Source organism: Bombina bombina, chromosome 8 (genome assembly GCF_027579735.1).
Source record: "Bombina bombina isolate aBomBom1 chromosome 8, aBomBom1.pri, whole genome shotgun sequence".
NCBI classification, from domain to species: domain Eukaryota; kingdom Metazoa; phylum Chordata; class Amphibia; order Anura; family Bombinatoridae; genus Bombina; species Bombina bombina.
Genome location: NC_069506.1, coordinates 190,509,035 through 190,536,837, shown reverse-complemented (window position 1 = coordinate 190,536,837; position 27,803 = coordinate 190,509,035). Strand labels below are relative to the sequence as shown.

Below are 27,803 nucleotides of genomic sequence, written 5' to 3'. Positions count from 1 at the left end.
TGAGCAGGTACTCCCAAAACAGCTTCACCTGTGGCATTCTCCTTAGCTGCACAGATTAGATTTCACACAATGTGTAGCAAGTGAAGAACCGCTTTGGCAGTATATTAAGGACGGTACCTGGTTGTTTCTTTACCGGAGTGTGTAATTTACACTAAGTGCCCGGAAAGTATACTGGCCTAGTTTTGGCTGTGAGAGTACATGCTAGCATGGAACAGTGAGCTTTTATTTTTCTTTTGCGAATATTGCGGTTTTGTGAAGTGCACCATCAGCCTGTTGTCTGGTTTAAAGGGACAGTTTACTCAAAAATTTTCTCCCCTTTAATTTGTTCCCAATGATCCACTTTACATGCTGGAGTGTATTAAATTGTTTACAAGTAGCTCCTTTACCCTTATATTGACATTTGAAATTGTTGATTAGCATGTGGTATCCCCACCTATTCTGAAAGTTTGTGGCCGCGCGTACCAGCTATAGATAAGCTTTGTAAACGCAGCCAGCAGAAGAAATTACACTTCCAGTCAGATATAGCAGAGATAAGGTAATAAAATGCTGATTTTCCATTGTTCTCTCAAAGTACTGGTGATTGTTTTATGGACAGATATAAGATAAAGCAGCAGGTGATATGTACACAATGTGATACAGTAATGAGATCTGATTATACCTACAAGCTCAACCCATTTTATTAGGTTGTGGCTTCAAAACACAAAATCAGATCTTTAATATACACAAATAAACCTTAAAAAGCTAATTTTCATACATTTTTTACTCTGCAGTTGGTAAAAGAAGCAATTGTAAACACATTAAGGGAAAAACTATTTTACAGTATACTGTCCCTTTAATGTTGTATTTTATTTGAATGTAAAGGCATATCCGGAGTTCTTATCTCTCTTTATAAAACGTTTGGTTTAAAAGTGTTTTCCAGTGCAGCCTTGTCCTTCTTTGGTCCCATATATTTTCTTGGGACCCTATCTTTTTAAGTATGATATATATTATTTGGGACTGCTAGCACGGAGTATACACCTATTTAATACAATTCTGAGTGCCCCCTTCTCATGTTAAACATATATATATATATATATATATATATATATATATATATATATGTGTGTGTGTGTGTGTTTGTTATGTCAGAAATCTTTTTCAAACATATTTACTTTTCCCTATATTCCTTATTTGTTCTAAACAATGTTGTCTTTCATATCTCTGTGTTTATTTATACCACTATATGTATATAGTGTAAATTTATTATTATTCTGAGCAGGAATAATTGCAAATAGATCATGTAATCAGAGTATCATATGTATTTATTTGCAATAAATGGATATTTTAAGAGCTGGGCCAGTTTTCTCTCTGTATCTGTGTAACCCCTCCTGATTGCAATCTAGTTTTAAAAACCACCCCTACACAGGTGTTATAAAATGGGCTGGCATATAAAATGACATTTCTTACTGAAAAAGAAATTCAAGAGAAGGAAGAAATACACTGAAAATAGCATGCCAGTAAAGAGGTAATTTTAATTTCTGCTGTATCTGAATCATGACAGTTTAATGTTAGGTAAACTATCCCTTTCTGCTATCAGCTTAAGATTATATTATATTAAAAAAGTTATAAGGGCTCATAGATATGAGATCTCAGGTGTTAGGGAAAAAAAGACAGACAAAGGGCTTTAACATTGAGATACATGTCTAAATATGTATATTTCATTAAAATTTTAAAATGCTTGTCTAAAATATTACACTGTGGGCTCTATTTAACAAGCTCCGTATGGAGCTTGATGGCCCCTGTTTCTGGCGACTCTGAAGACTCGCCAGAAACAGCAGTTATGAAGCAGCGGTCACAAAGACAGACATCGCTGGCTGAAGACGGCTCAAGGTAGGGTGATCTTCAATGGGGTAGTGTTAGTTTTTTTTAAGGGGGGATCGGGTGGGTTTTAGAGTAGGGGTGTGTGGGTGGTGGGTTGTAATGTTGGGGGGGGGGTCTTGTATTTTTTTTTACAGGTAAAAGAGCTGATTACTTTGGGGCAATGCCCCGCAAAAAACCCTTTTAAGGGCTGGTAAAAGAGCTGATTACTTTTGTATTTTTTATTAGTGGGCTTAGATTAGGTGTAATTAGATTCAAATTCTTGTAATATTTTTTTATTTTTTGTAATTTAGTGTTTGTTTTTTTTTGGTAATATAGTTTAGTTTATTTAATTGTATTTTAGTTTAGATCATTGTAGTTAATTTATTTAATTAATTTATTGATAGTGTAGTGTTAGGTGTAGTTGTAACTTAGGTTAGGATTTATTTTACAGGTAATTTTGTAATTATTTTAACTAGGTAGCTATTAAATAGTTATTAACTATTTAATAGCTATTGTACCTGGTTAAAATAAATACAAAGTTGCCTGTAAAATAAATATAAATCCTAAAATAGCTACAATGTAACTATTAGTTATATTGTGGCTATATTAGGGTTTATTTTATAGGTAAGTATTTAGTTTTAAATACGAATAATTTATTTAATTATAGTAAATTTATTTCGTTTTATTTAAATTATATTTAACTTAGGGGGGTGTTAGGGTTAGACTTAGGTTTAGGGGTTAATAACTTTATTATAGTAGCGGCGACGTTGGGGGCGGGAAATTAGGGGTTAATAATTGTAGGTAGGTGGCGGCGATGTTAGGGAGGGCAGATTAGGGGTTAATAAAATGTATTATAGTGTTTGCGAGGCGGGAGTGTGGCGGTTTAGGGGTTAATACATTTATTATAGTGGCGGCGATGTCCGGTCGGCAGATTAGGGGTTAATAAGTGTAGGTAGGTGGCGGTGACATTGGGGGGGGGCAGATTATGGGTTAATAAATATAATATAGGTGTCGGCGATGTTAGGGACAGCAGATTAGGGGTTCATAGCTATAATGTAGGTGGCAGCGGTGTCCGGAGCGGCAGATTAGGGGTTAATAATATAATGTAGGTGTCAGCGATAGTGGGGGCATCAGATTAGGGGTTAATAAGTGTAAAGTTAGGGGTGTTTAGACTCGGGGTTCATGTTAGGGTGTTAGGTGTAGACTTAGAATGTATTTTCCCATAGGAAACAATGGGGCTGCGTTAGGAGCTGAACGCTGCTTTTTTGAAGGTGTTTTTCAGCCAGCTCAGCCCCATTGTATCCTATGGGGAAATCGTGCACACGCACGTTTTTCTAGCTTACCGCTACCTTAAGCAATGCTGGTATTGAGGATTGAAGTGGAGCTAAATTTGGCTCAACTCTCACTTTTCTGAGGCTAATCAGCCATTCAGAAAACTTGTAATACCAGCGTTGGCTTAAGGGTGCGCTTAGCAACGCAAGTCTTTACCGACAAAATTCCAAATCTAGGCGATAGTATTTTTTATTTTTATCTCTATATCTACTAGTGCACCAAATGTGGAGCAATAATATTGTTTGATTTAGAAAGGGTATACAATTTTTTCTTTTTTTTTCAGTCTGCTTTACATCTCCGGCCTCCAAAAATTGCTAAATGTTTATTGTATGAATACAAGAACACAATTCTTAGAAAGGGTATACAATTTTAATACAGTTTTTTTACTTTTATTATGTAATATACTTCATTCTCTTGCAGCTTTGAACATAAGCTTTCTGTGTTTGCAGACTCCCATTGACTTCTAGGGCACCCGCGACCTGAAGGGTGGCGGATTGAAAACTCGGTACGCTGTGTTAGAATAGACGCGAACGTACCTGTTAAATGTTTAATAAATTTGGAAAAAGGTTCAAATAGAGTTGAATCTGAATTCGAAACATCTGCAATGACGCAAGCATCGATCTGAGTCGAATTGAGATCGCGGGATCGTATATTACATCACAAATTTCAACATTTGCCGACCTTGACACTTTGATAACTACGGCGGATCCAGGGTCGGCTCTAAGGGGGGGCATTGGGGGCAATGCCCCCCAAATGGAATGCTGTGCCCCCCAGGGCAAAAGAAGTGATTTAAAAAATTTTTTTTTTTTTTTTTTTACATTTTAAAAGTGATGGAACGTCCAAGGTCCCAAATGTCTCATCAACCATTTGCAGCCACTGGACCCTGGAGATCCACCACTGGAGGGCCCAGCTAATCTCTTTACTCTCCTCTATTTACAACCAGATAACAAATAAAGTTGCATTTCCCTGCTGGTGCTCTCACAGTTAACCTAGGGCTTGCAATGCCCCTCCTCCTGCTAGCCCACTTACTACAGAGCTGAAGTGAGATGATGACATCATCAGACCTCTGCAGGAAGTGCTGGGAGAAGCTAAGTCAGTGAGAGGGAAGGCAGAAGTAATTTTGTGAAAACACAGCCGTATAACCAATGTGTGTGTAAGAGTAGTATCCCTTCCCTATTGTGCTTTATATCCTGGCAGCCACAGATAAAGAAGCAAATTGGGAATTCCTTGGTTTCCCCACTGCAGGTCACACACAACAAGTGTGCATTGTGCCTGCTTTATCTGCAGTGATCAGTGTAAAATGTGTGTCAGATTATAGGTGCTCAAATACACACACTTCAGATGTAGCTGTGGGACAATGAGTGAAATAGCCTTATGTTTATTATTTACATGTTTCAAAACATCTCCTATTTGTCCCCAAGGTTGTTTTATTATATATATATATATATATATATATATATTTATATATATACACACACACACACACTGTGTGTATATATATATATTGTTTGTGTGTATATATATATACACACACAGTGTGTGTGTGTGTGTGTATATATATATATATATATATATTTATATATATATATATATAACACACAGTGTGTGTGTGTGTGTATATATATATATATATATATATACTGTGTGTGTATGTGTATATATATATATATATGTGTGTGTGTGTGTATATGTATGTATATATATATATATATATATATATAATTTGTGTGTATATACATACTGTATATACTGTGTGTGTGCTGGTAAATATAATTAATAATATCTGTACAAGTAATGTACTGCTTGGCACTCAAACTTATTGTCACGTAAAAGCTTATTTGATCATTAGTAGGGTCATTGGTAGAGCTACACATGCAAACAGTGTCCACTGGCTGTGTCATATGTGGGAGACATTCCTGAGATATGACAAATGTAACCCCTGCACTGCCATAAATCTGGTAAATGTAACTGCTGCGGCACTGCCAGACATCTTATAAATGTAACCCCTATACTCCTTGAGATATGACACATGTAACCGCTGCACTTCCAGAAATATAAACAAATCTAACTCCTGCACAGCCAGAGATCTGATAAATGTAACCCCTGGACTGCCACAGTAGATCTGCTCTTATTTTGACTCTCATACATGCTTTTTAAATGCGTGCCCCCTCTTGAAAAAAAAATGCCCCCCCATTTCATTTGTTCTGGAGCCGACCCTGGGCGGATCAATCTCGCGACAAATACGACGAGGAAGTCAAGCGTATTTTCAGTTGATGCTTTGATAAATAGACCCCCTATTATCAAATTTTCTTCATTCTCTTGGTATCTTTATTTGAAAAGCAAGAATGTAAGTTTAGATGCCGACCCATTTTTGGTGAACAACCTGGGTTGTTCTTGCTGATTGGTGGATAAATTCACCCTCCAATAAACAACTGCTGTCCAGTGGCCTGAACCAAAAATTGTCTGCCTTCTTTTTCAAATAAAGATAGCAAGAGAACAAAGAAAAATAGATAATAGGAGTAAATTAGAAAGTTGCTTAAAATTGCATGCTCAATCTGAATCATGAAAGAAAAAAATGTGGGTTCAGTGTCCCTTTTAAAGCTTTATTAAATAAGAATATTAATTAAATATGATTTTACATGTTTTCATTTACTTAAAGGGAAAAGGCTCCAATGCACTTTTATATAATGTCTATATATGTATACATATGTGTTTATATGTCTATATATGTCTTTAAATACTTATATACACATATAAATACATATGAACAGACATATATAAACATATATATATATATATATTCACATACCTATACATATTTAGACATGTATCTCAATGTTAAAGCCCTTTGTCTGTCTTTTTTTGCCTAACACCTGAGATCTCATATCTATGAGCCCTTATAACTTTTTTATGCAATATTTTTTTAAATAATTGTTATTAGATGGCGTTATGTGTGTAACTATACTTTGTAATGTATTTTTGATGTGTTTTGTGACACTTTTTTGTTTTGTGAAACAGTTAAGCAGAGCTCTAAGGACGCGCTAACCAAACGAGCGTTAACTTGAATTGCGCTAAAGCAATCGCATTTACTTTTCAACTTGTAACACGAGTGAGAAACCCAATGCGTGCAAACACTCGTGATAAACCCCCTTTCGCGTAATGGTTAGTGCTTAATTAGTAATCTGGCCCAAAATGTTTAATTAAGCTCCATTCGTAATTTTATTGAAAATTGTAGTTTTTATACTGGCTAAGAGTGGTTGGAAAAGTATTCTGCAGGATCCAGATCACTATCCTTGCAAAATTACGTAAAATGATTAATCAGTGTAAGGGCTCACTTATATCTATCCCTAATGGGCCACATCAAACAAGATAAGATAAAGCTTTTTGTGTGGTGTGTCCCTGGACTGCAAAACAATGAAAATGTTGCTAATAAAATGACAGTTTTAAATTATTTTAAAGTTTTTATCCTGTATACAGATCCTCTGATGGTGAACATTTTATTCTGCAGCGTATTCAGCAGTTACCTGAACATAGCAATCAGTAGGTTCAATAGCAGGATGTTGGCAACCAGCAGGAATACAACAAGTAAGAGAATGACAAGCCAGTTGGCATATGTGTTGGTGCATGGCGGTGCTTCTTCCATCATTATGGCCACTGGGTCGTTTGTGCAATTGGATGCTGAAAACTTTGCAGCTTGATGTAAAAGAAAATAAACAAAGGAAAGGTGAGCTGAACAACAGAGGGAACCGGCGATTATAGACCATACATGAGTTACAAAAAGATGACCACACAGCTAAATATAAAGAGTGCAGGAGGACTAGGGGGAGATCAAACCTTCTACATTATGTTCCTACTTTATTTATTTTTCTTTTTATAACCTAGTTGTACCTCCTTTATCTCTTTCCTTCTTTTTCAATGAGCACTGGGCATGTGAAAATGACATTACCTTGCAAGTGCAGGGCAGCTGGCACCACTGAGTTGTGTAGGTGCTACAATAATAAACAGAGGTGGGAAGCACCACTAGATCTGGGCCTGAGCAGAGGTGTCAAACGCCACCTAACACTACCAGACATTTACTTAAAGGACCAGTAAATACCGTAGATTTGCAAAATCAGCAAATGCATGATAACAAGACAATGAAATAGCATTTAGGGGTGGATTTATAAAGCTGTGACGGACAGGGGCACATATACGCGCCACTGTCCCCCGCAGCTCGCCTCTGGCGGGCTGAATTCAGCTGGTGGAATTCAGCATTGCACACGAGCACTATTTTGCGCTTGAGCGCAATTTCGACCCCCTGCCCGCGCACAGCCAATCACGCGCGGGCAGGAGCTGTCAGTCTCCCCGGTCGGACAATTACGTATTTTCTGTGAATTCTTGCACATACTCAGTAGGAGCTGGTGACTCAAAAAGTGTAAATATATAAAGACGGTGCACATTTTGTTAATGGAAGTACATTTTAAAGATGTTTAAATTTGCATGCTCTATCTGAATCATGAAAGTTTAATTTTGACTTGAGTGTCCTTTTAAACCTAGGATTACTGATATTTCTACTCCAGGGGAGTAATAAATTAGACTTTTTCTTTTTAAAAATTGGTGACATAAATGCTACTGCAGCACATCTTTACTTTCTATGCCAGTGTGAAGAGCTTAAACAGTGTGACTGGTTGGCTTGTGTCATAAGATCATGTGGTGTCATTTATTTGTTTACTGTCTTGTCATTTCAATTATGTTTTATGGAATTTATTTATAGCAAATAGAACGTTTGATATTGTAAATCATTAGGATGCACGTCTATAATACTGGCTTTGTAATTGGACTATGAATACTTACCATCAATTTCATCCAATGGAATCTGACCAAAAATCTGCAAAAATGGCCTGTAGAAGACACGGCGAAAGATCCATATAAGGCGCATGTCAGTGGGATGGAGTAGACCCTCTGTAGCAACCCCATAAGCAATTAACCAAACACCCAAGAAGAAGAGGAAGAAGAAGACATCTTTCATCTGTAAAAACAGACAGGTTTTTGTTATTTTTTTATATATATCATGTTCCAAAATATGTTTTAGTTGAGTTTAGTAACTAGAAAATACATTTTCTGAAAATACCATAGGAAAAAAATAATAATAATTCTAAAACAAAACAGTTTGAAAATAACAACTCCGAAAGGAATTTTTAAGTGCGACAAGGCCCTTATTCTATTGGGATCAGAAAATTAGGTCTTATTTTGCTTGAATAAACAGGAATATTAAAGGGACATAACACCCCCAACAAATGTTTTCATGATTCAGGTTGAGCATGCAGTTTTAAAACAGATTTCCAGTGTACTTCTGTTATTTAATTAGTTTAATTCTCTTGGTACCTTTGCTGAAAGAGCAGCAATGCACTACTGGGAACTAGCTGAACCCATTAGGTGAGCCAATGACAGTAGAGCCTATGTAGGTATGCCTTTTACAAAGTATACCAAGAGAACAAGCAAATTAGATATTAGGGGGTAGATTTATCAATGTGCGGGCGGACATGTCTGCCGCACATCGATAAATGCCGACAGCATATGCTGTCGGCATTTATCATTGCACAAGCATTTCTAGTGAAATGCTTGTGCAATGCCGCCCCTGCACATTTGCGGCCAATCGGTCGCTAGCAGGGGGTGTCAATCAACCCGATCGTATCTGATCGGGTTGATTGCTGTCTGCGGATGAGTTAAGGAGCAGCGGGTGACCGCTGCTTCTTAACTTTTGTTTCGGGCGAGCCTGAAGGCTCGCTCGGTAAATGCTGCATTAGTAGCATGATAATTCAGTCCCTAGGAGTAAATTGCAAAGTTGTTTAAAATGTCATGCTCTATCTGAAACATATAAGTTTAATTTTGACTTTGTTTTCCTTTAAGGTAATAATCAGCATTGTAGACTAAACTGCTCCTATTCAGCATGATATCTGCATGATGAAAAAGGCTTGGTTTCGGTAACCTATTAGTTTACAGCATATGCTTCAATTTTTGATACCCATCACACAAACACAATAAATGAGTTATTGAAAGCAGTATAAAGTAATTTAAATATTATTCAAGAATCACTTGAGAAACTGAATCCTTTTATATATTATGTATATATTCATTATGTATATAAACCAACACACTGAAGCATTGGTATTTGTAAGTATAGACACTATATACTGTATATTAGACATACTATGTCTTTTGGTCTCAGTCACCCACCATTTTCCGAACAATGATAATTTTAGGGCCCAGTTGCTTGTTGACAGCAAATATGTGAATCAATCTTAATGTGAAAATCATGAAGTCAAAACATAGGATGGTGCGTCCAGATTCATACGAAAAATAAAACATCCTGTAGAAAGATATACAAAGTTATATAGGGCTCTATTTTGAGCCGAAAAAATATTAATAAAAGCCAGGGGCTTCTGTCTATAAAACATAAGAGTATTCAGTAGAGTTTTATGGTTATAATAAATATTTTGTGAGAACAAAACATACATTTAGATACTGACACAGAAAGGCACATGCACACAGATACAGGCACACACATATGAAAACATGCACACGCATAATGTATATACAGAAAGACACACGTGCATAAATATTAAAGGGATAGTAAACCCAAATGTTTTCTTTCATGATTCAGATAGATCATGCAATTTTAAGCAGCTATCTAATTTACTCCTATTATCAAAGTATCTTTGTTCTTTTGGTATCTTTATTTAACAAGCAAGAATGTAAGGTTAGGAGCCGGCCCATGTTTGATTCAGAACCCTGGGTAGAGCTTGCTAATTGGTAGCTACATTTACCCACCAATCAGCAAGAACTACCCATGTGTTGAACCAAAAATGGGCTGACTCCTAAGCTTACATTCCTGATTTTCAAATAAAGATACCAAGGGACCGAATTATCAAGCTCCGCTTGATCCTACACGATTGGGCTGATTGACACCCCCTGCTAGCGGCCGATTGGCTGCGTATCTGCAGGGGGCGGCATTGCACAAGCAGTTCACAAGAATTGCTTGTGCAATGATAAATATGCTGTCGGCATTCATCAATGTCTGTCGGACATGATGCGCTGAGCAGATCATGTCGGACAGACCAATGATAAATCGGCCCCCAAGAGTACGAAGAAAAATTTATAATATGAGTTAATTAGAACGTTGCTTAAAATTGCATGCTCTATCTGAATCATGAAATAAAAGAATTGGGTTTACTATCACTTTAATAAAATAAACTTAACGACCTAGAGAGAAGCATCCGGCTGAAGTACATCAAACATCTGACTACTGTCTTTCAGCAAACTAAGCCATTAAAACAAGATTTAACCCTCCCAGCTGCAACATAAAAAACAAACATTTTCCCACATATTGTAAAAGTGCAATAGCTGAAAAACAATAAATAATGAGTATAAATGTGATAAAAAAAAATCCAATGTTATTATACAGTGAATATCCTCTATTTGTAAAGGAAATATGAGTCATACAATACAGGTTCTTGAATCCTAATTATAAATTGCAATATCCACAAAAAGCAGATAAACAACACAGCACAGAGTAGAACTACAGAGTTTGGTTATATTGCAGTGCTGCGGATGCTTATCTGCCTTTCTGTACTCCTTATGTAGTAAACAGCCTTGTGCCTAGCAGCATGTGACTATATTGTTTAATGTTTAAATAAGTTCCTGCTGGCTTTAGATTCTTGTTGCCTGACAAGCTTTCAGCCGTGTGCATTCTAGCTGCAAATCAATTAAATTTATAAAGCATGCCCTTTTTTAAAGAAACCTTATTCTTTTTAGAAATTCCTTATATTCCAGAGCTCACAAAAAGCTAACTAAACACTGCACTAAACTCTGTAATGGGACAGAGAGCATGTGCAAATGTGTATTATTCATAGGCTGACCATACGTCCCGTTTTGAAAGGGACAGTACCGTTATTTTATGTTTCTTCCCCCGTCCCGTCGTTTCTTTAATAATATTCATTTTGTCCCGTTTTGAGGGTTATCAGACTGTGCGGCTAGCGCAAGTGTAATTTTTTAGCACACACACCACTTACTAAAATCATTGTGATAATTGAAAGCAAGTGACAGCAGGTCAGTACTCAGTTGTGAGCTGTCAGACTGAGCTGAGGAGAGAGACTGGTTACGAGAGGGAAGTTAGAACTACTAGCTAGTGCCTAGTAAGGACAGGAGTCGGACTAGATCTGTCATCATCTGATGTGATGATCATCTGCCTCTGCCATCATCCGAATTAGCGGCTGACCATCACCAGAGAGATAATTCTTGCCATCTTCTTGTGTCACAGTGTGAACATACAAACATAGGATCAAGTAGATCAACTGTCTAAGTTCTGCAAGAATTGTGCACGGCCAAGGTAAGACCAGTGTCTGTGCCAGTCAATCAATTTAATTGTCATTAATTATGCTTACTAAATTGCTTACTATTTCAACCTTTCACACTCTTTTCTTACTGCTTACAATTGACTCTTATGTAAACTGCAAAATAAAACAAAATAAAAAAAGTAATTTGTCATGTTGTTTAGAACTAAACTATGATGGTAGTTTATTTATTTTTTATTTTGCAGTTTACTTATTACGCTGCTGCAGTGCTGGTTCTACAGACTTTATAAGTAACAGTTATCATTATCAAGTAACTATTTCCACATTTTTCTCAGTTTTTCCACCATGTAACAATGATTTTGGGCAACTGAGCTAAGGATAATTGTCGGCTCAATAGTTTATATTCATGTCATAAAAGTTAACTTTTGTTAAAATCTTACTTTTTTTCCTATGAATAAAGAATATTAACCCCGTCCCATTTTTGACATCTCAATGTCCCGTTTTTGTCTAAAGGAAATATGGTCAGCCTAACTATTCCTTTTAAAAAGGTTATTTTACAAACATATAAACATTTCAATTCTAGAAATCTTATATTTTCTTATGCAGCAGAAACAGGTACTTTGATGTTCTAACAAGGCACCTCATACATTATTCCATTCTCATCATTTATCGGAAAGGAACTTCTTTTCTTACAAAATGATCACTTGTACCAACTCAATATCAGCAGGAATAGTTCTAAATGGCTGCACAAATTAAGACCCATATTGAATTCACAAACTAAAGGGAAATAAAGCTATAGGCTGCAGTAATTCAATGGCAATGTGTTGCGTGAAATAATTTTCTATCCACCCTACTGTCGTGTTAGCGCTTATTAATTCTTTCTTACCTGCAGACGACAGCTATGATGAAAAGCAGCAAGGCGGTGATGTCAACATGATTCCATGAGTCCTGTAGATATTGTTTGACTTTTTGTGCCACAGGCATTGTCCCCACAAAGAAGCTTTGCCTTATCTCTTCACACACCATAGTGAAAATCCAAAAATAAAGGATGATCTCAGAGTTTGATGGACCATCCGGAGGTGGTAGTTTAAAGTCCATTAAGAGCACATAAGAGAAAAGGAATAGGAAAGTGAAGTACATTACTACATTGCCTAGGAAAGCCGTCACTGGCGCACTCCAGAACTGCTTCCACCGGCGCAACCAGGCTGGCCGCTTCTTCTCCTTAGTGATATCAGCCTCAGGGACAACTGAAAGTTTAGATTTATCAGCACTTCCCGTTTTGATTTCTACTCCATCTGTATTATCCTTAATATTGTCTTCTCTGCCAACAAAAATACAAGAATTGATCTTACTGAAGAGACGCATAGAGATCAATATACATTTATATTCAACAAGTTTCCAAAAATGATCTGTAAATGTATTTATTGTACGATATCCCTTTAATGGGTTTAAAAGTATAATGGGTTTGCTACTGGATTTAAAAAAATGCACATTTTTTTAAATTAGAATAAGCCTTATTATTTTAACTAAACAAACTACTATAAAAATTGTAATCTCAAAATTCTGTCAATTTAACAAATTATGTAAATCTTGACTTAAATGGACATGAAACCCAAAGTTTTTCTTTCATGATTTAGAAAGAGCATGCAATTTTAAACAACTTTTCAGTTTAATTACATTATCTAATTTGCTTCATTCTCTTGATATCCTTTGTTGAAAATCATATCTAAATAAGCTCAGAAGCTGCTGATTGGTGGCTGCACATAGATGCCTCGTGTGATTGGCTCACCCTGTGCATTGCTATTTCTTCAACAAAGGATATCTAAAGAATGAAGCAAATTAAATAATAGAAGTAAATTGGAAATTTGTTTAAAATTGTATTCTCTATATAAATCAAGAAAGAAAATGTTTGCGTGTCATGTCCCTTTAAATCGAACTATGAGTGCAGTTTGGATGTTTCAATGTCATCTTTCTGATTTTCTTATTGAAAAGCTGATCCAGGGTCACTACTAACTTTACAGCATATATAGGCAAAAGAAAATAACACCTATTTACATGTTAACTGGATAAAGATTTAAAGGGGCATTACACTCAGAGCATATATCAGAAATTAAGCACAGCATTAAAAATAAATAAATAAATAACCTAATTTAGAATGTTTTGCAAATTCAGAACAGTTCACTTCCTTAAAAGCCTGATAGGAGTCATGTTTCTGTTCTCATTTGTGGCCAGTTAGAGATAGATGTAAATGAGCTTGTGCTCTGAACTATCCAATCACTAGAGCAGAGCTTTCCAAACCTTTCATGTTGGTGACACACTTTTTAGACCTACATCATTTGGCGACACAGTTATTCAGTTTTGATTCAGAGGGTACACATATGAGTTTCTGTTAGGGAAAACATACAGTATATCTTCATGCAGCAGAACACAGTATATTCGTACATTGTAGCCAGAAGCTATGGACAAGTGTTCTAATGGCTACTAATTAATATGATGTTCCAATCATCAGAAAAGGTGCTGCATACAATCAAAGATAAGAGGTCCTATAGCTGCTGCTGTAATAAGCCTAGATCCAAAGGATCTGAATATACATAACAAAAAAAAATAGTGCTAAGACCAGATTCCTCACATTATTTATATGGATTAAAGATCACTGCCAGGAGACATCTGAAAGCTGTTAAATCACAGTGCATCTATGCAGCTACTCTCGGATGGCGCTTCTCACAAGATGGTGGCGGAAACTCAGTTGTTTCACTCACATTTCCCTGGTGGTCTAGTGGTTTTTCTTCCCCTTCTCGGGTCTAATATGTCTCCCAATTTTTAAGCTTGGGAGTGCTGTCGGCCTCGGAGCACTTTTACCTATTGACCATGTTCGCTCACAGCCTTGGTCCGCCCTACCGCTCCGACACCTCCAGTCACACTAGCATTCGGAAGATCTGGGGGAGGGACCAAGGGAGTCGAGTAAGGGAGGCGGAGCTCCACAGTGCCCTACCGCAAAATGTTCTGCACTTGGCGCGACACACCTACACACTGCCACGACACACTAATGTGTTGCGGCACACAGTTTGGAAAGCACTGCACTAGAGAGTGTAGATTTAGCCCAACATACTTAGAGACATTGTAGCACAAAAATGACATGCTCTAATTTGTTAAAGCATGACATTTAACAGTAGCAAGCGGCAGTGGCAGTCCCATGACCCAGCTGCTGGTTGGCTCAATTCTCTGCGGTTCCTGAGCTTTACTTTAACTACAGTATGTAGTTCGCTAGTGCTATAATTAGAGCATGCCGTTTTTGTACTATTATGTCCCTATAAGTATGATAAATTCACTCCAGTCTCTATTGAAGGAGGAATGTACCAAGGACACTGCTTAAATTTCTTAACAATGACATTTAATACTTATCACCAATGAGAAGTGAGTTATAAGGAGGTGTATCCTATTTTTTAACCGATCGTGTACTGCTTATGTATTTAAATGAGGCTATACCAATGATAAACTTTAGGGCTATAAATATGGCATAACGCCGAAACACGTAAGCCAGTCTATGGATACAGCACATTCCTTTTTTTCAGCTGTTGTTGCTATAACATTTTTAATGGTATTTGAATAAATTGGATGTTTTATCTACAGTCTGCAGCACTTCGTTTTTTGGTGCACTTCTTAGATTTGACAGCAAAAAAGCAGGTAAAAAAGTATGAAAGTACATTGCAATGTTGGTTTATTTTCTTTAATTAAACATTTCAGGGGACATTAGATGTTGAGTTTGATGTCCTTTTACAAAAAAAAAGATTAAGATCGATAACATCTTCCTCTATCTAAAATGGTGAAATATTTACTCACGTTTCCATTATTTCAGCCACAGTGGTCTTAATGTCAATATCCAAGCTATCCATTTCCATTCTGTGAGGGTTTTCTACTCCATTCTCATTATCAACGGACCTAGATAAAAATAAAATGGGGGGTTGTCAGAAAACTAAAAAAACAAATCTCTTTTAGAGATTTCTCAAACATTGTATTCATTTAAGTCTGATGTTAAAAAGGTCAATCAAGGGAAACATGACATCTAATTGGTGTTGATACTACTCACTTGAATTCAATCAGGTCAGTGTAAATGAGCGGTGGGCAGAAGAATGTTAGCATCATCGCCCATACAGGTGTGTTCTGGGCCATCTGTCCCCACCAATTCTCTGTTAACATGGACTGCAAAACACAACACGTTTTTACTAAATATTGTTTAAAATAATGCAGCTCAAAGTGTAGTAAAACCTGTTAATTGAATAAAGAGACTTAAAAGTCAATATGACTTAAATACAGCCTGCAGTTTCTAATTAACTTTATAAAATGTACTTTGTTCTCTTGGTATTCTTTATTGAATAGTATACCAAGGTAGGCTTGGGAGTGTGTATTATATGTTAAACCCCCCCCCATTGTTTTATACACTGCTGCCAATGTTATAATACTGTTACATCATTGATCACAAGAGGTAAGCAGTGTCTACAACAATGTATAAAATCGTTACTAATACAGTTGCAAACACTGTTGCCATATGGTGCTGTGTTGCTAAGATGTAAAACACATTAGGCTAGATTACAAGTGACGCGCTATTTAGCGCTCCCGCTCGAGCATAGACAACACTAGAAGTAATCTTTTTGCGCACAGGTTAACGCGCGTTTTACAAGTTGAAAGTAAAACTTTTGCACACTAACTTCAGGACTGGAGAGCGCAGAAGAAAAACACTTATTGCTCACGCACTAACCCGACAGGAGCTATTACTATTTCATATTCTAATGTTTTTTACATGCAGGAAAATGTTATTTTTATTGTAAATATATATATATATATATATATATATATATATATATATATATATATACAGTATATATATATATATATATATATATATATACACACACAAATATACACTGTATATATATATATATATATATATATATATATATATATATATATAGAAGTTCAAAGAAAATAGAGGCACTCTCCGTGTGCAAAAGTGTTTAATCAAGTATTACAGAGTTAACGTTTTCGGGCTGTGATGCCCGTCCTCAGACTCCTGAAAAAAACAGTGTCTGAGGACGGGCATCACAGCCCAAAAACGTTAACTCTGTAATACTTGATTAAACACTTTTGCACACGGAGAGTGCCTCTATTTTCTTTGAACTTCTATATGGATACTCTGAGAGCACCCCGGCATAGGATTACTGTACTAAATAGTGAGTGCTGGTACTTTGGATCTATATATCTGTATATACGTATACCTATATATATGAAAAATCTTAACAATTATTATTAATAATTATTATTATAGATGTTATAAAAAAATCTAAATAATCCATAGAATATATAAATATATATATATATACACACACACCAGTATCTATAATAAGTATTAAACATTATTTTATATTTAATATTTACATAACACTTAAGATAACTAATTCTTTTGTATTAAATTTAAAGTGTAAAATACATACACCTAGATTACGAGTTTTGCGTTGCAGCTTTTAACGCTGAAAAAATGGCAATTTCAGTGTAAAAGCAGTAATACACTATTGGGAGTCATGTCAATATAGCTATACCGCAAGCATTTTATCCTGTAACACAACGTCAATCCTGCACTCAAACAAATGACGTTTTTGCGTGGGAGTTTAATAGCGCCGGTATTACAGGTTGTGCGACGAGGCTAAAAAGCTTGCGTTACAGACTATACCTACCGACACAATCCTTATCGCCATCTGAGAGCAGTAGTTATAATTTTGTGTAACAAAAGATTAGGGGTGTTTAGACTTGGGGTTTATGTTAGGGTGTCATGTTTAAATGTAATTTTCTTTTCCCCATAGACATTAATGGGGTTGCATTACGGCGATCGCCATTCTGCACGTCAGGTGTTTCAGGTATTTTACTGCAGGTGTTTCAGGTATTTTACTGCAAAGGACTCCAATGTGTGTATATATATATATATATATATATATACACACAGAGAAGCACACTCACAGGAAGGAACAACTGGCTCAATACTATTGTTAGCCTGTTCTATGGCGATTTACCACCTGGGTGCAGCTTCTTTTAGCCCAGTAATGCTTTTCACAGAGAAGAACTTTCCTGTAGTATATCAGTCTGATCCCGCCTATTACGGTCAGTCCAGCGCCAAAATACCAGGCAATTTCTCTCTGAACAAAGAACACAGCAACCCCAGACGATCGTTTCAGCCTTCATTGGGCCTCGTCAGAGAGGTGTAGCCATACTCCTCTAAGAACACTGAGCAAGGAGTCCACGTCTGGTTTCCCCTTTTTCCCATAGGGAGACTAAATACACACAGAGAGAAGCACACAAGGGGAAGGCACTCACCGTAATAATATCAAACGCTTTTATTGTTTAGATATATATCAAAAACAAGGAAAAGTCCAGCGCACTAGGAGGGGTAAAACTAAGTCTACACAGGATCAAAATTAAGACAAAGATGTTCCAACAATAAAAGCTAAAGCTAAATAAAATTAAAATATAGACAAAGTAACAAAAATGAAAAGACAATGGTAAAAAGACAAAGGAAATGTGAGCAAATATATGGGTAAAATAACAAGGGTAATACTACATATAAAATGCTCAGTCACTGATATATCAAACGTCAGGAAAGAGATATATATATTTTATCAGATAAAGTCCACAATAACAATAAATAGAATAAAATAAATGCCAAACGGTGTGATCTTCACTTATAAACTGGTTATATCCCAACACCAGTCAGACAGGGTACTTACAGGATGAACCCGCAATCATATGAGGTAAGAAATGGGTGTCAAAGGAGGGAGCCACAGTCCACCGGGAATACATAGTGTAATACTGTTTTATTATGGCGTTAAAACAACAATAACAGCTGATCTCTATTGTGATCCATAAGAGAGGTACTCACACTTTATACCCTCAATCATATATGAGGTATCAGTTGGGCATGCAATAAAATACAATATCATGGATGTAGAAATAATCCAAAAAAGAATAGCGTGGAAGCGATGTAATCTCGGAAGCCAGGCGCCCCTATTGCAATAACCTTGCAGCCTTACGCGTTTCAAAGAGACACGCTCTTCTTCGTCGAGGCTTTGGGGATAAAACGTGTATGTTTTATCACACAGTGGGACATTTATTTTATTCTATTTATTGTTTTTGTGGACTTAATCTGATAAAATCTATATATGTTCATTTCATGTATACGATTACCATCTGAGATATAACAACATATCTAAAGTATGTTAGGATAGAATAAAGATCACTCCTACTATATCACTATTTTCTTTTTAGCATCATTTTGGTTATGTGTATGTTTTGCTGATTGTCACACCTTTTAATGTCATGCATTGTTTAATTATTCATTGATGTTTAATAATGATGTTAAGTATATACAGACTATTTATTTATTTAGGGCAAGCTCATGTGATCTATTTTCACAGGTTTAATTAGCTAACACCCACTCCAGGTGTTATACATTGTATAGGTTAATAGATTTGGCATTTATAGCAAGTGTTTTTTACTCATTTGTATTAAGGCTGATGAAGCATCCAATGGTTGGATGAGAAACGCGTTGCTAGTTTTTATCTATTTTAATAAAGTAAGTTTTGATTACACTTACCACTTGCTGCCAGACCTCTATTTCGCATTGGCTCCTATTTGGACTTTGGGAGTTCCTGTCTTACCGGATATCAGTCTACTGGGTGACTGTTTGATCCCAGTTTGCCTCTAGTGCACCAAGGGAGGTGCTTTTCTAAATGTGAGTATATTTTTTTACCACATACTACTGTGATCACTTGTTCATACAATACTAGGCCATATTGGCGCTGTATTTGTTTAATTCTTCTACAGGGCATTGATCAGCCATTGAAGATCAGTCTGCTGGGTGACTGTATATGATCCCAGGCCGCTTCCTCTACACCACTAGGGGTGGCTCACCAAATGTGAGTGTGTCATTTCACTGATTTTTGTTCTTATTTGTCAAACAATATTGGGCCATGTGGCGCTTCTGTCCTTTTATGTTGTCTACAGATATTTGACTCAGAATCTGGGCCTTGATCCTTACACAGACTGCTGCCTTGACCCGAATCAACCATTAAATCTGTGATACCATCACTTATCATATCATTTGGGACTTTTCTACCATATATTTTTAATTTTCTATCACTTTGACTAAATCCATATACTGTTACCATATATATTGTAAACTTATTGCAATATATAGCAATTTTCTGTTTGTATATTGATTCTAACCTGTTCTCTGTCAATTTCTATTAGAAACATTGTATTACACTGGTTTATATATCACCTATATAAATTTAAATGTGATTAATATATCCACTGATACATTGTTATAGGACATTTTCCATATTACTGTATCATTGGTTTATATATCACCCATCCATCTGTGATTAATATATTTCTCTGATGACACATTATTATAGGTTATTATCTATACAATTGTGATACGTTATATTCACTTATTGTGGTATATACCATCCATTTGAGATTGAGATTATTCCTAGGAGATATCAGTACATCATTTAAAGTTATCTCACCCACTGTTATATTTGCTGTATAACATAATCTGGTTTACCAAGGGTGCCCCTATCTCTCTCCCTTTGATAAAATCTATATATCTCTTTCCTGATGTTTGATATATCAGTGACTGAGCATTTTATCGGCTAGATTACGAGTTGTGCGTTAGGGTTAAAAAGCAGCGTTGAGAGGTCCCAACGCTGCTTTTTAACGCCCACTGGTATTATGAGTCTTGAAGGTACAGGCTCACCGCTCACTTTTTCGTCCAGGGTTAAAAAGCAGCGTTGAGAGGTCCCAACGCTGCTTTTTAACACCGACTGGTATTATGAGTCTTGAAGGTACAGGCTTACCGCTCACTTTTTCGTCCAGACTCGAAAATACCGCAAATCCACTTACGTCAATTGTGTATCCTATTTTTTCAATGGGACTTGCATAGCGCCGGTATTATGAGTCTGACCAAAAGTGAAAGGTAGACCCTCTCCTGTCAAGCCTGGTACCGCATTTTAAAGTCAGTAGTTAAGAGTTTTATGGTATAACACCGTAGCATAAAACTCTTAACTAAAGTGCAAAAAAGTACACTAACACCCATAAACTACCTATTAACCCCTAAACCGAGGCCCTCCACATCGCAAACACTAAAATGCATTTTTTAACCCCTAATCTGCCGAACCGGACATCGCCGCCACTATAATAAATATATTAACCCCTAAACCACCGCACTCCCGCCTCGCAAACACTAGTTAAATTTTTTTTTTTTTTTTTTTTTTATTCAAAATTTTGCAAAACAGTAACAAGTCCAATGGGGACTCGCAGGGCCCATTTACACCAATAAAGTCAAGTATAGTACTGGGTCTTCTGACCCTACACAACAGGTTTTGTTTAACTAAATAAAAGAAACAAAATAAGACATTCAAAATTTTGCAAAACAGTAATAAATCCAATGGGGACTCGCAGGGCCCCTGTTCACCAATAAAGTCAAGTGTAACACTGGGTCTTCTGACCCAACACAACAGGTTTTGTTTAATTAGTAAAGTGGAACAGGATAAGACAAATTGAATTAAATTAAAATTAAGTTCAAATTAAGTTTGGCCTCACTCTATGTGTAATTGAGTTACAGGTCGTTGCTTGTGAGGGTGGGCGGATCAATGCTTATGTAGTAGAGCACTTCAGCTTAGATAGGTTGAGTGCAGGGAATGGGAAGGGGGGAAGGGATAGGGGGGGCTCATATGGGTGAGGTAGGAGGGGGGGGTGCTACGGCTAACGCTTCTAGGTATCTGCTTATAAGGTCAGGAGAGGAAGGTAGTCGGGTCGCTAACTGTTAGATTAGGCGTCATTTATCAGAGTTTGTGGGTGCCATATGGTGTTGTAGTTGTCTTTCCAATCAGCCCAAGCCATTTCGAACAAATCAGACTTGCCTAGGTCGAAATATACAGCTTTTCCATAGTGTACAAATAGGCCATTGTGTGGACAATATCATTCTAACTAGGAGAAGAGTCTCTTTTCCAGGCTCTGGCAATATTGGTTTTGATTGAGGCTAATAGATAAACACCAAAGAGACTTTGGTGCTTGGGAAGGGCATGAAGGCCTAGGTGGAGAAGGGCAAGTGCTGGTCCGGCCGATACTCTAAAGCCATAATCGAGAAGGGTACGTACTGCCCTGTCCCACAAGGGTCTAATAACTGGGCATTCCCACCAAACGTGCAACAGGCTGCCATGATGGCCACAGCCTCTCCAGCATAGGGGTGACGTTCCTGGGAACATTTTGGATAGCCGGGTAGGAACCAGATACCAATGTGAGAGGACTTTATAATACGTCTCAAACATTGTTACACAATGCAGGGTCTTCTTCGTCAGAAGAATGGCCCTTTGCCAAGCATCGCTGGTGGTTTCGGCACCTAAGAGGGTGTCCCATCTGAGAAGATGCAGGGCCAGAGTAGGCGGTGAAGTGCTGTCTAGGATGGCATAGTGTATTGAAAGTGGCCTGACAAGTCTGCGTCCCCCCTGCCAAACAGACTCCCAGGGAGTAGGGGGGCGGGAGGAGGAGGGAAGGAAGCCCCAACTTTTTAGAAAGCTCTGTATCCTAACCAGTTTGAAGGTGAGGAACTTAGGGGTGTTTGTTTGTTGGTTTAGCTGCGTGAGATCTATAAATTCGTCAGGCTGTGTGACCGACCAAAAGTCTGAAACTTTGGCAATCTGTAGCCGAGCCCACGAATCACTAGTTAAATATTATTAACTCCTAATCTGCCATCCCTAACATCGCCGACACCTACCTACATTTATTAACCCCTAATCTGCCGCCCCCAACGTCGCCACCACTATATTAAAGTCATTAACCCCTAAATCTAAGTCTAACCCTAACACCCTAACCCTAACTTAAATATAATTTAAATAAATCTAAATAAAATAACTAGCATTAACTACATTATTCATATTTAAAACGAAATACTTACCTATAAAATAAACCCTAAGCTAGCTAAAATATAACTAATAGTTACATTGTAGCTATCTTAGGGTTTATTTTTATTTTTATTTTACAGGCAAGTTTATATTTATTTTAACTAGGTACAATAGTTATTAAATAGTTGTTAACTATTTAATAAACTACCTAGTTAAAATAAAGACAAATTTACCTGTAAAATAAAATCTAACCTAAGTTACAATTACACCTAACACTACACTACAATTAAATTAATTACCTAAATTAAATACAATTAATTGCAATTAAATAAAATTAACTAAAGTACAAAAAACCCCCACTAAATTACAGAAAATAATAAAATAATTACAAGATTTTTAAACTAATTACACCTAATCTAATCCCCTAATAAAATAAAAAAGCCCCCCAAAATGAAAAAAAACCCCATCCCTACACTAAATTACAAATAGCCCTTAAAAGGGCCTTTTGCGGGGCATTGCCCCAAAGTAATCAGCTAAAAGGAAAAATACCCCCCCAACATTAAAACCCACCACCCACATAACCAACCCTACTCTAAAACCCACCCAATCCCCCCTTAAAAACATAACACTAACCCCCTGAAGATCACCTTACCGGGAGACGTCTTCACCCAACTGGGCCGAAGTCCTCAACAAAGCCGGGCGAAGTCTTCATCCAACCGGGCAGAAGTGGTCCTCCAGACGGGCAGAAGTCTTCATCCAGATGGCATCTTCTATCTTCATCCATCCGGTGCGGAGCGGGTCCATCTTTAAGACATCCGATGCGGTGTAAGATTAGGGGTGTTTAGACTCGGGCGGTTTTTTCAGCCGGCTCTCCCCCATTGATTCCTATAGGGAAATCGTGCACGAGCACGTTTAGCCAGCTCACCGCTAACGTAAGCAGCGCTGGTATTGAGGTGAGATGTGGAGCAAAATTTTGCTCTCCGCTCACTTTTCTGCGGCTAACGATGGGTTTGTAAAAACCCATAATACCAGTGTTGTCTGTAGGTGAGCGGTGAGCATAAACTGCTCGTTAGCACCGCACCCCTGTTACCGCAAAACTCGTAATCTAGGCGCAAATGTAGTATTACCCTTGTTATTTTACCCATATATTTGCTCGCATTTCCTTTGTCTTTTCACCATTGTCTTTTCATTTTTGTTAGATTGTCTATATTTTAATTTTATTTCGTTTTAGTTTTTATCGTTGGAACATCTATGTCTTATTTTTGATCCTGTGTAGACTTAGTTTTACCCCTCCTAGAGCACTGGGACTTTTCCTTGTTTTTGTTGTACTTTTATATGATAGGTAACTGCTACTAAGGGCTGTTTTCCTTTTTTTTTGTCTCTTAGCTGCCTGTAGAGGTCACTTTGTATTACACCATCTATATTTTAATTACCTATGTCCACTGACCTATAGAGTTAAATTAGCACAGATCACACTAGCCTTTTTGCCTGTGAACTTGTGTCTCACGGGTTCACAGGTAAAGTGATAAGTAATCCCTCTTTTATTTTTATATATATATATATATATATATATATAAATATATATATATATATATATATATATATATATATATATATATATATGTATACACTCACCGGCCACTTTATTAGATACACCTGTTCAATTGCTTGGTAACACAAATTGCTAATCAGCCAATCACATGGCAGCAACTCAAAGCATACGTGGTAAAGACGACTTTCTGAAGTTAAAACCGAGCATCAGAATAGGGAAGAAAGGGGATTTTAGTGACTTTGTTGCTGATGCCAGACGGCCTGGTATGAGTATTTCAAAAACTGCTGATCTACTGGGATTTTCACGCACAACCATCTCTATGGTTTACAGATAATGGTAAACCCTAGATATAGTTGTGCATGAAAATCCCAGTAGATCAGCAGTTGTGTGGGCAAAAATCCCTTGTTGATGTCAGAGGTCACAGGAGATTGGCAGTCTGGTTCGAGATGATAGAAAGGCAACAATAACTCAAATAACCACTCGTTACAAACAAGGTATGCAGAATACCATCTCTGAACGCATAACACATCGAACCTTGAAGCAGATGGGCTACAGCAGCAGAAGACCACACCGGGTACCACTCCTGTCAGCTAAGAACAGGAAAATGAGGCTACAATTTGCACAGACTCACCAAAATTGGACAATTGAAGATTGGAAAAACGTTGCCTGGTCTGATGAGTCTCGATTTCAGCTGCAACATTCAGATGGTAGGGTCAGAATTTGGCATAAACAACATAAAAGCATGGATCCATCCTGCCTTGCACCAACGGTTCAGGCTGGTGGTGGGGGTGTAATGGTGGGGGGGGATATTTTCTTGTCACACTTTGGGCCCCTTAGAACTAATTGAGCATTGTTTAAATGCCACGGTCTACCTGAGTATTGTTGCTGACCATGTCCATCCCTTTATGACTACAGTGTACCCATCTTCTGATGGCTATTTCCAGCAGGATAATGCATCATGTCACAAAGCTCAAATCATCTCAAACTGACAATGAGTTCACTGTACTCCAATGGCCTCCACAGTCACCAGATCTTAATCCAATAGAGCACCTTGGGATGTGGTGGAACGGGAGATTCACAACATGGATGTGCAGTTGACAAATCTACAGAAACTGCATGATGCTATCATGTCAATATGGACCAAAATGTCTGAGGAATGTTTCAAACACCTTGTTGAATCTATGCAATGAAGAATTAAGGCAGTCCTGAAGGCAAAAGGTGGTCCAACCCGATACTAGCAAGGTGTACCTAATGAAGTGGCCAGTGAGTGTATATATATATATATATATATATATATATATGCACACACACACACACACACATATATAGGCCTGTATACGTATGTATATATACAATAGAGACAAAAACAGAAAAGATAAGCAATCTGCTAGGAGCAAACAACAGCTCAGTGGCTTGTTCTATGGCCTGGTTACCACCTGAGAGTAGCTTCTTTTTGCCCAATTGTGCTTTTCACAAAGGAAAACTTTCCTGAAGTTTCCCTTGTTCAGAGCAGAATTGCTTGGTATTTCGGGGCTGGACTGACTTTATTAGGTGGGATCAGACTGATAGGCTTCATGAAAGTTTTCCTCTGTGAAAAGCACAATTGGCCAAAAAGAAGCTACGCTCAGGTGGTACCCGGGCCATAGAACAAGCCACTGAGCTGTTGTTCGTTCCTGGGAGACTGATTCTTTTTTTGTTTGTCGAACACCTTGTCATATACCATATTCCTTTGAGGCCATATAGCTTTATATATATATATATATATATATATATATATATATATATATATATATTTATTTATATGAATAATTTTTATCAGATAGTGTTTTTTTATGAGTGTAACTGTAATTTCAAATGTATTTTAACTCACTACGCAAGCTTTTCAGTTGCACTAACCCGACAAACGTAAAATGTGATGGCGCTCTCGCGATTGCATTTACTTTCAACTTGTAATATAAGTAGTCTTTTACTTGCGCACACACAAACGTTAGCGCACCACTTGTAATCTAGACCATTGTAATTACAGGATTTTTCTGTACTTGTGCATTAAATTAACATACCAGCCAAATATGACATTTTCTGGATACAGTAATACATTGTTTGCTGCAGTTGTTTTTCAATGTCCCTCAACCACTTTCCTTAATTTGAGGAGCCAATTCAGACTTGTTACTAGAGTGGAAAAGGATTGTTACGGTCATTTTGTTAGGAAAACATGCATTGTTTGTTTCAGTATCTTATCTAAACTCCTCTGCGTAGGACAGTTAGCGACAGATATGTGGCAGGATTGGGCTTTTTGAAGTCTGCAATGTGCGCTTCCAATTAATAACATGGATTCCAAATATCTTATGTTTTCATTACCTGGACACCATCTTGTGCAAAGAAGTTGCGAGCATCTGCCTCATACGCAAGCTGCAGGCATGTGGCTCCGCCCCATACATTGGAGCGACGCACCAGAAGTTTGAAAGCTCGGTTCTCACTGTTCCTGTAGCACTCATTAAACACTCCTGAATAGTGAACATTTAAAAGGATATTGAAGTATTTTTTTTTACATATATGTATAGTATATATCAGCAATTAAGCACTCAATTTAATAAGATCTACATGTAAAATAAATGTTTGAAAAGCATTTAAGACTTTTTTAATTCTGTTATCACAATGTCTAATGTTTTGCAAAACAAGAATTTACCACTTGAAAAACTTGGTGAGTGTGAGTAAAACACTTACATGTTCTAATCTTCCTTGATTGTGGCCAATTAGGGTTAGCTGAAATGAATATTTACACTGCTCTAAGCAATCACTTTGTAGTAGGTAGCAGGGTCAGTCAGTTCACAGCATAACTAAGTACAATATCTGAAGTCTAGCTTCTACAATAATCTACAAGAAAAACTGAATAATTTATATTGCAATCTTATAATAATTAGTTACTGTAAACATTCCTATCATGCATATGAAAGAGCACAATTGAAATGACCCTCAAATATATTTTTGAATGAAAAAAAATGTTAAAGGTTAAAAGTGAAAAGAGAGAGAGAAACAAAAAAAAAAAAATAGAAAAAACAAACAAAACATGTGTACTTGGTTATCTACTATTGTCTGAAAAACAGTAACGTTACAGTAGGAAAGGGTAGACATTCTATATATAATACTGCTTTGTATTTGGGTAATGTAATACAATAAGGGTAAAAATATATAAAAAAATGAAATGTATGTTATACCAATTGCAAGTTGTTCAAACTTGGCAGCGTGTTCTTTCATGGCTACGGCTTCCTCTGCTTCAGACTCCAAGCGGCAAAGTTCCTTTAGGATCTTACAAGCAGCAAGAGCAGAGCTTACAGCATCTGAACCCTGCAGCAGGGCAAGATATAAATATATGTAAAAAATGCCCACACTCACATCATGTAAACCAGGCAGAAAACATTACATTTGTATATCATGTAAATTAACTAGTTTCTAGGCACTAACAACAATATATGGGATAATCCATGTGTATATTCATAGAACAAGGTCTATATTTAGCATATGCATGGCCCTAGGCAAGAAATATTTTTGGTGCCCCTTTACCCAGCCGCATTATTCCCTCCTGTAGGTCCTCCCCTTGTATGACCTACCCCTGTGACCTGTCCCAACATTCAATATGTCCTGTATAAATAATAACACTATATATTACTCCTCCTGATACCATAAACACTTCTTCAGAAACTCAAACAATGATGTACATTGCACCATCTCATAGCCTTACATCTGTTGACAGTGTGGGGTCCCCGAAAGCAGGGGATGGGGCTTTAAAGGGTCAGT

The 27,803-nt window shown here is 37.1% G+C and overlaps 1 protein-coding gene across 1 annotated transcript in view; it reads right to left on the bottom strand.

The window, feature by feature from the left end:
- TRPM4 (transient receptor potential cation channel subfamily M member 4) overlaps positions 1-27,803 on the bottom strand; it is a 167,050-nt gene that overhangs the window by 23,638 nt on the left and 115,609 nt on the right. Inside the window, exons 13-20 of the mRNA XM_053690797.1 lie at positions 27,224-27,353; positions 26,367-26,512; positions 15,592-15,704; positions 15,345-15,443; positions 12,391-12,825; positions 9,388-9,520; positions 8,005-8,179; positions 6,696-6,864 (exon numbers count right to left, since the gene is read on the bottom strand). Of these exons, the coding sequence (XP_053546772.1) occupies positions 6,696-6,864; positions 8,005-8,179; positions 9,388-9,520; positions 12,391-12,825; positions 15,345-15,443; positions 15,592-15,704; positions 26,367-26,512; positions 27,224-27,353 (1,400 nt within the window). The remainder of the gene's footprint in view (positions 1-6,695; positions 6,865-8,004; positions 8,180-9,387; positions 9,521-12,390; positions 12,826-15,344; positions 15,444-15,591; positions 15,705-26,366; positions 26,513-27,223; positions 27,354-27,803) is intronic.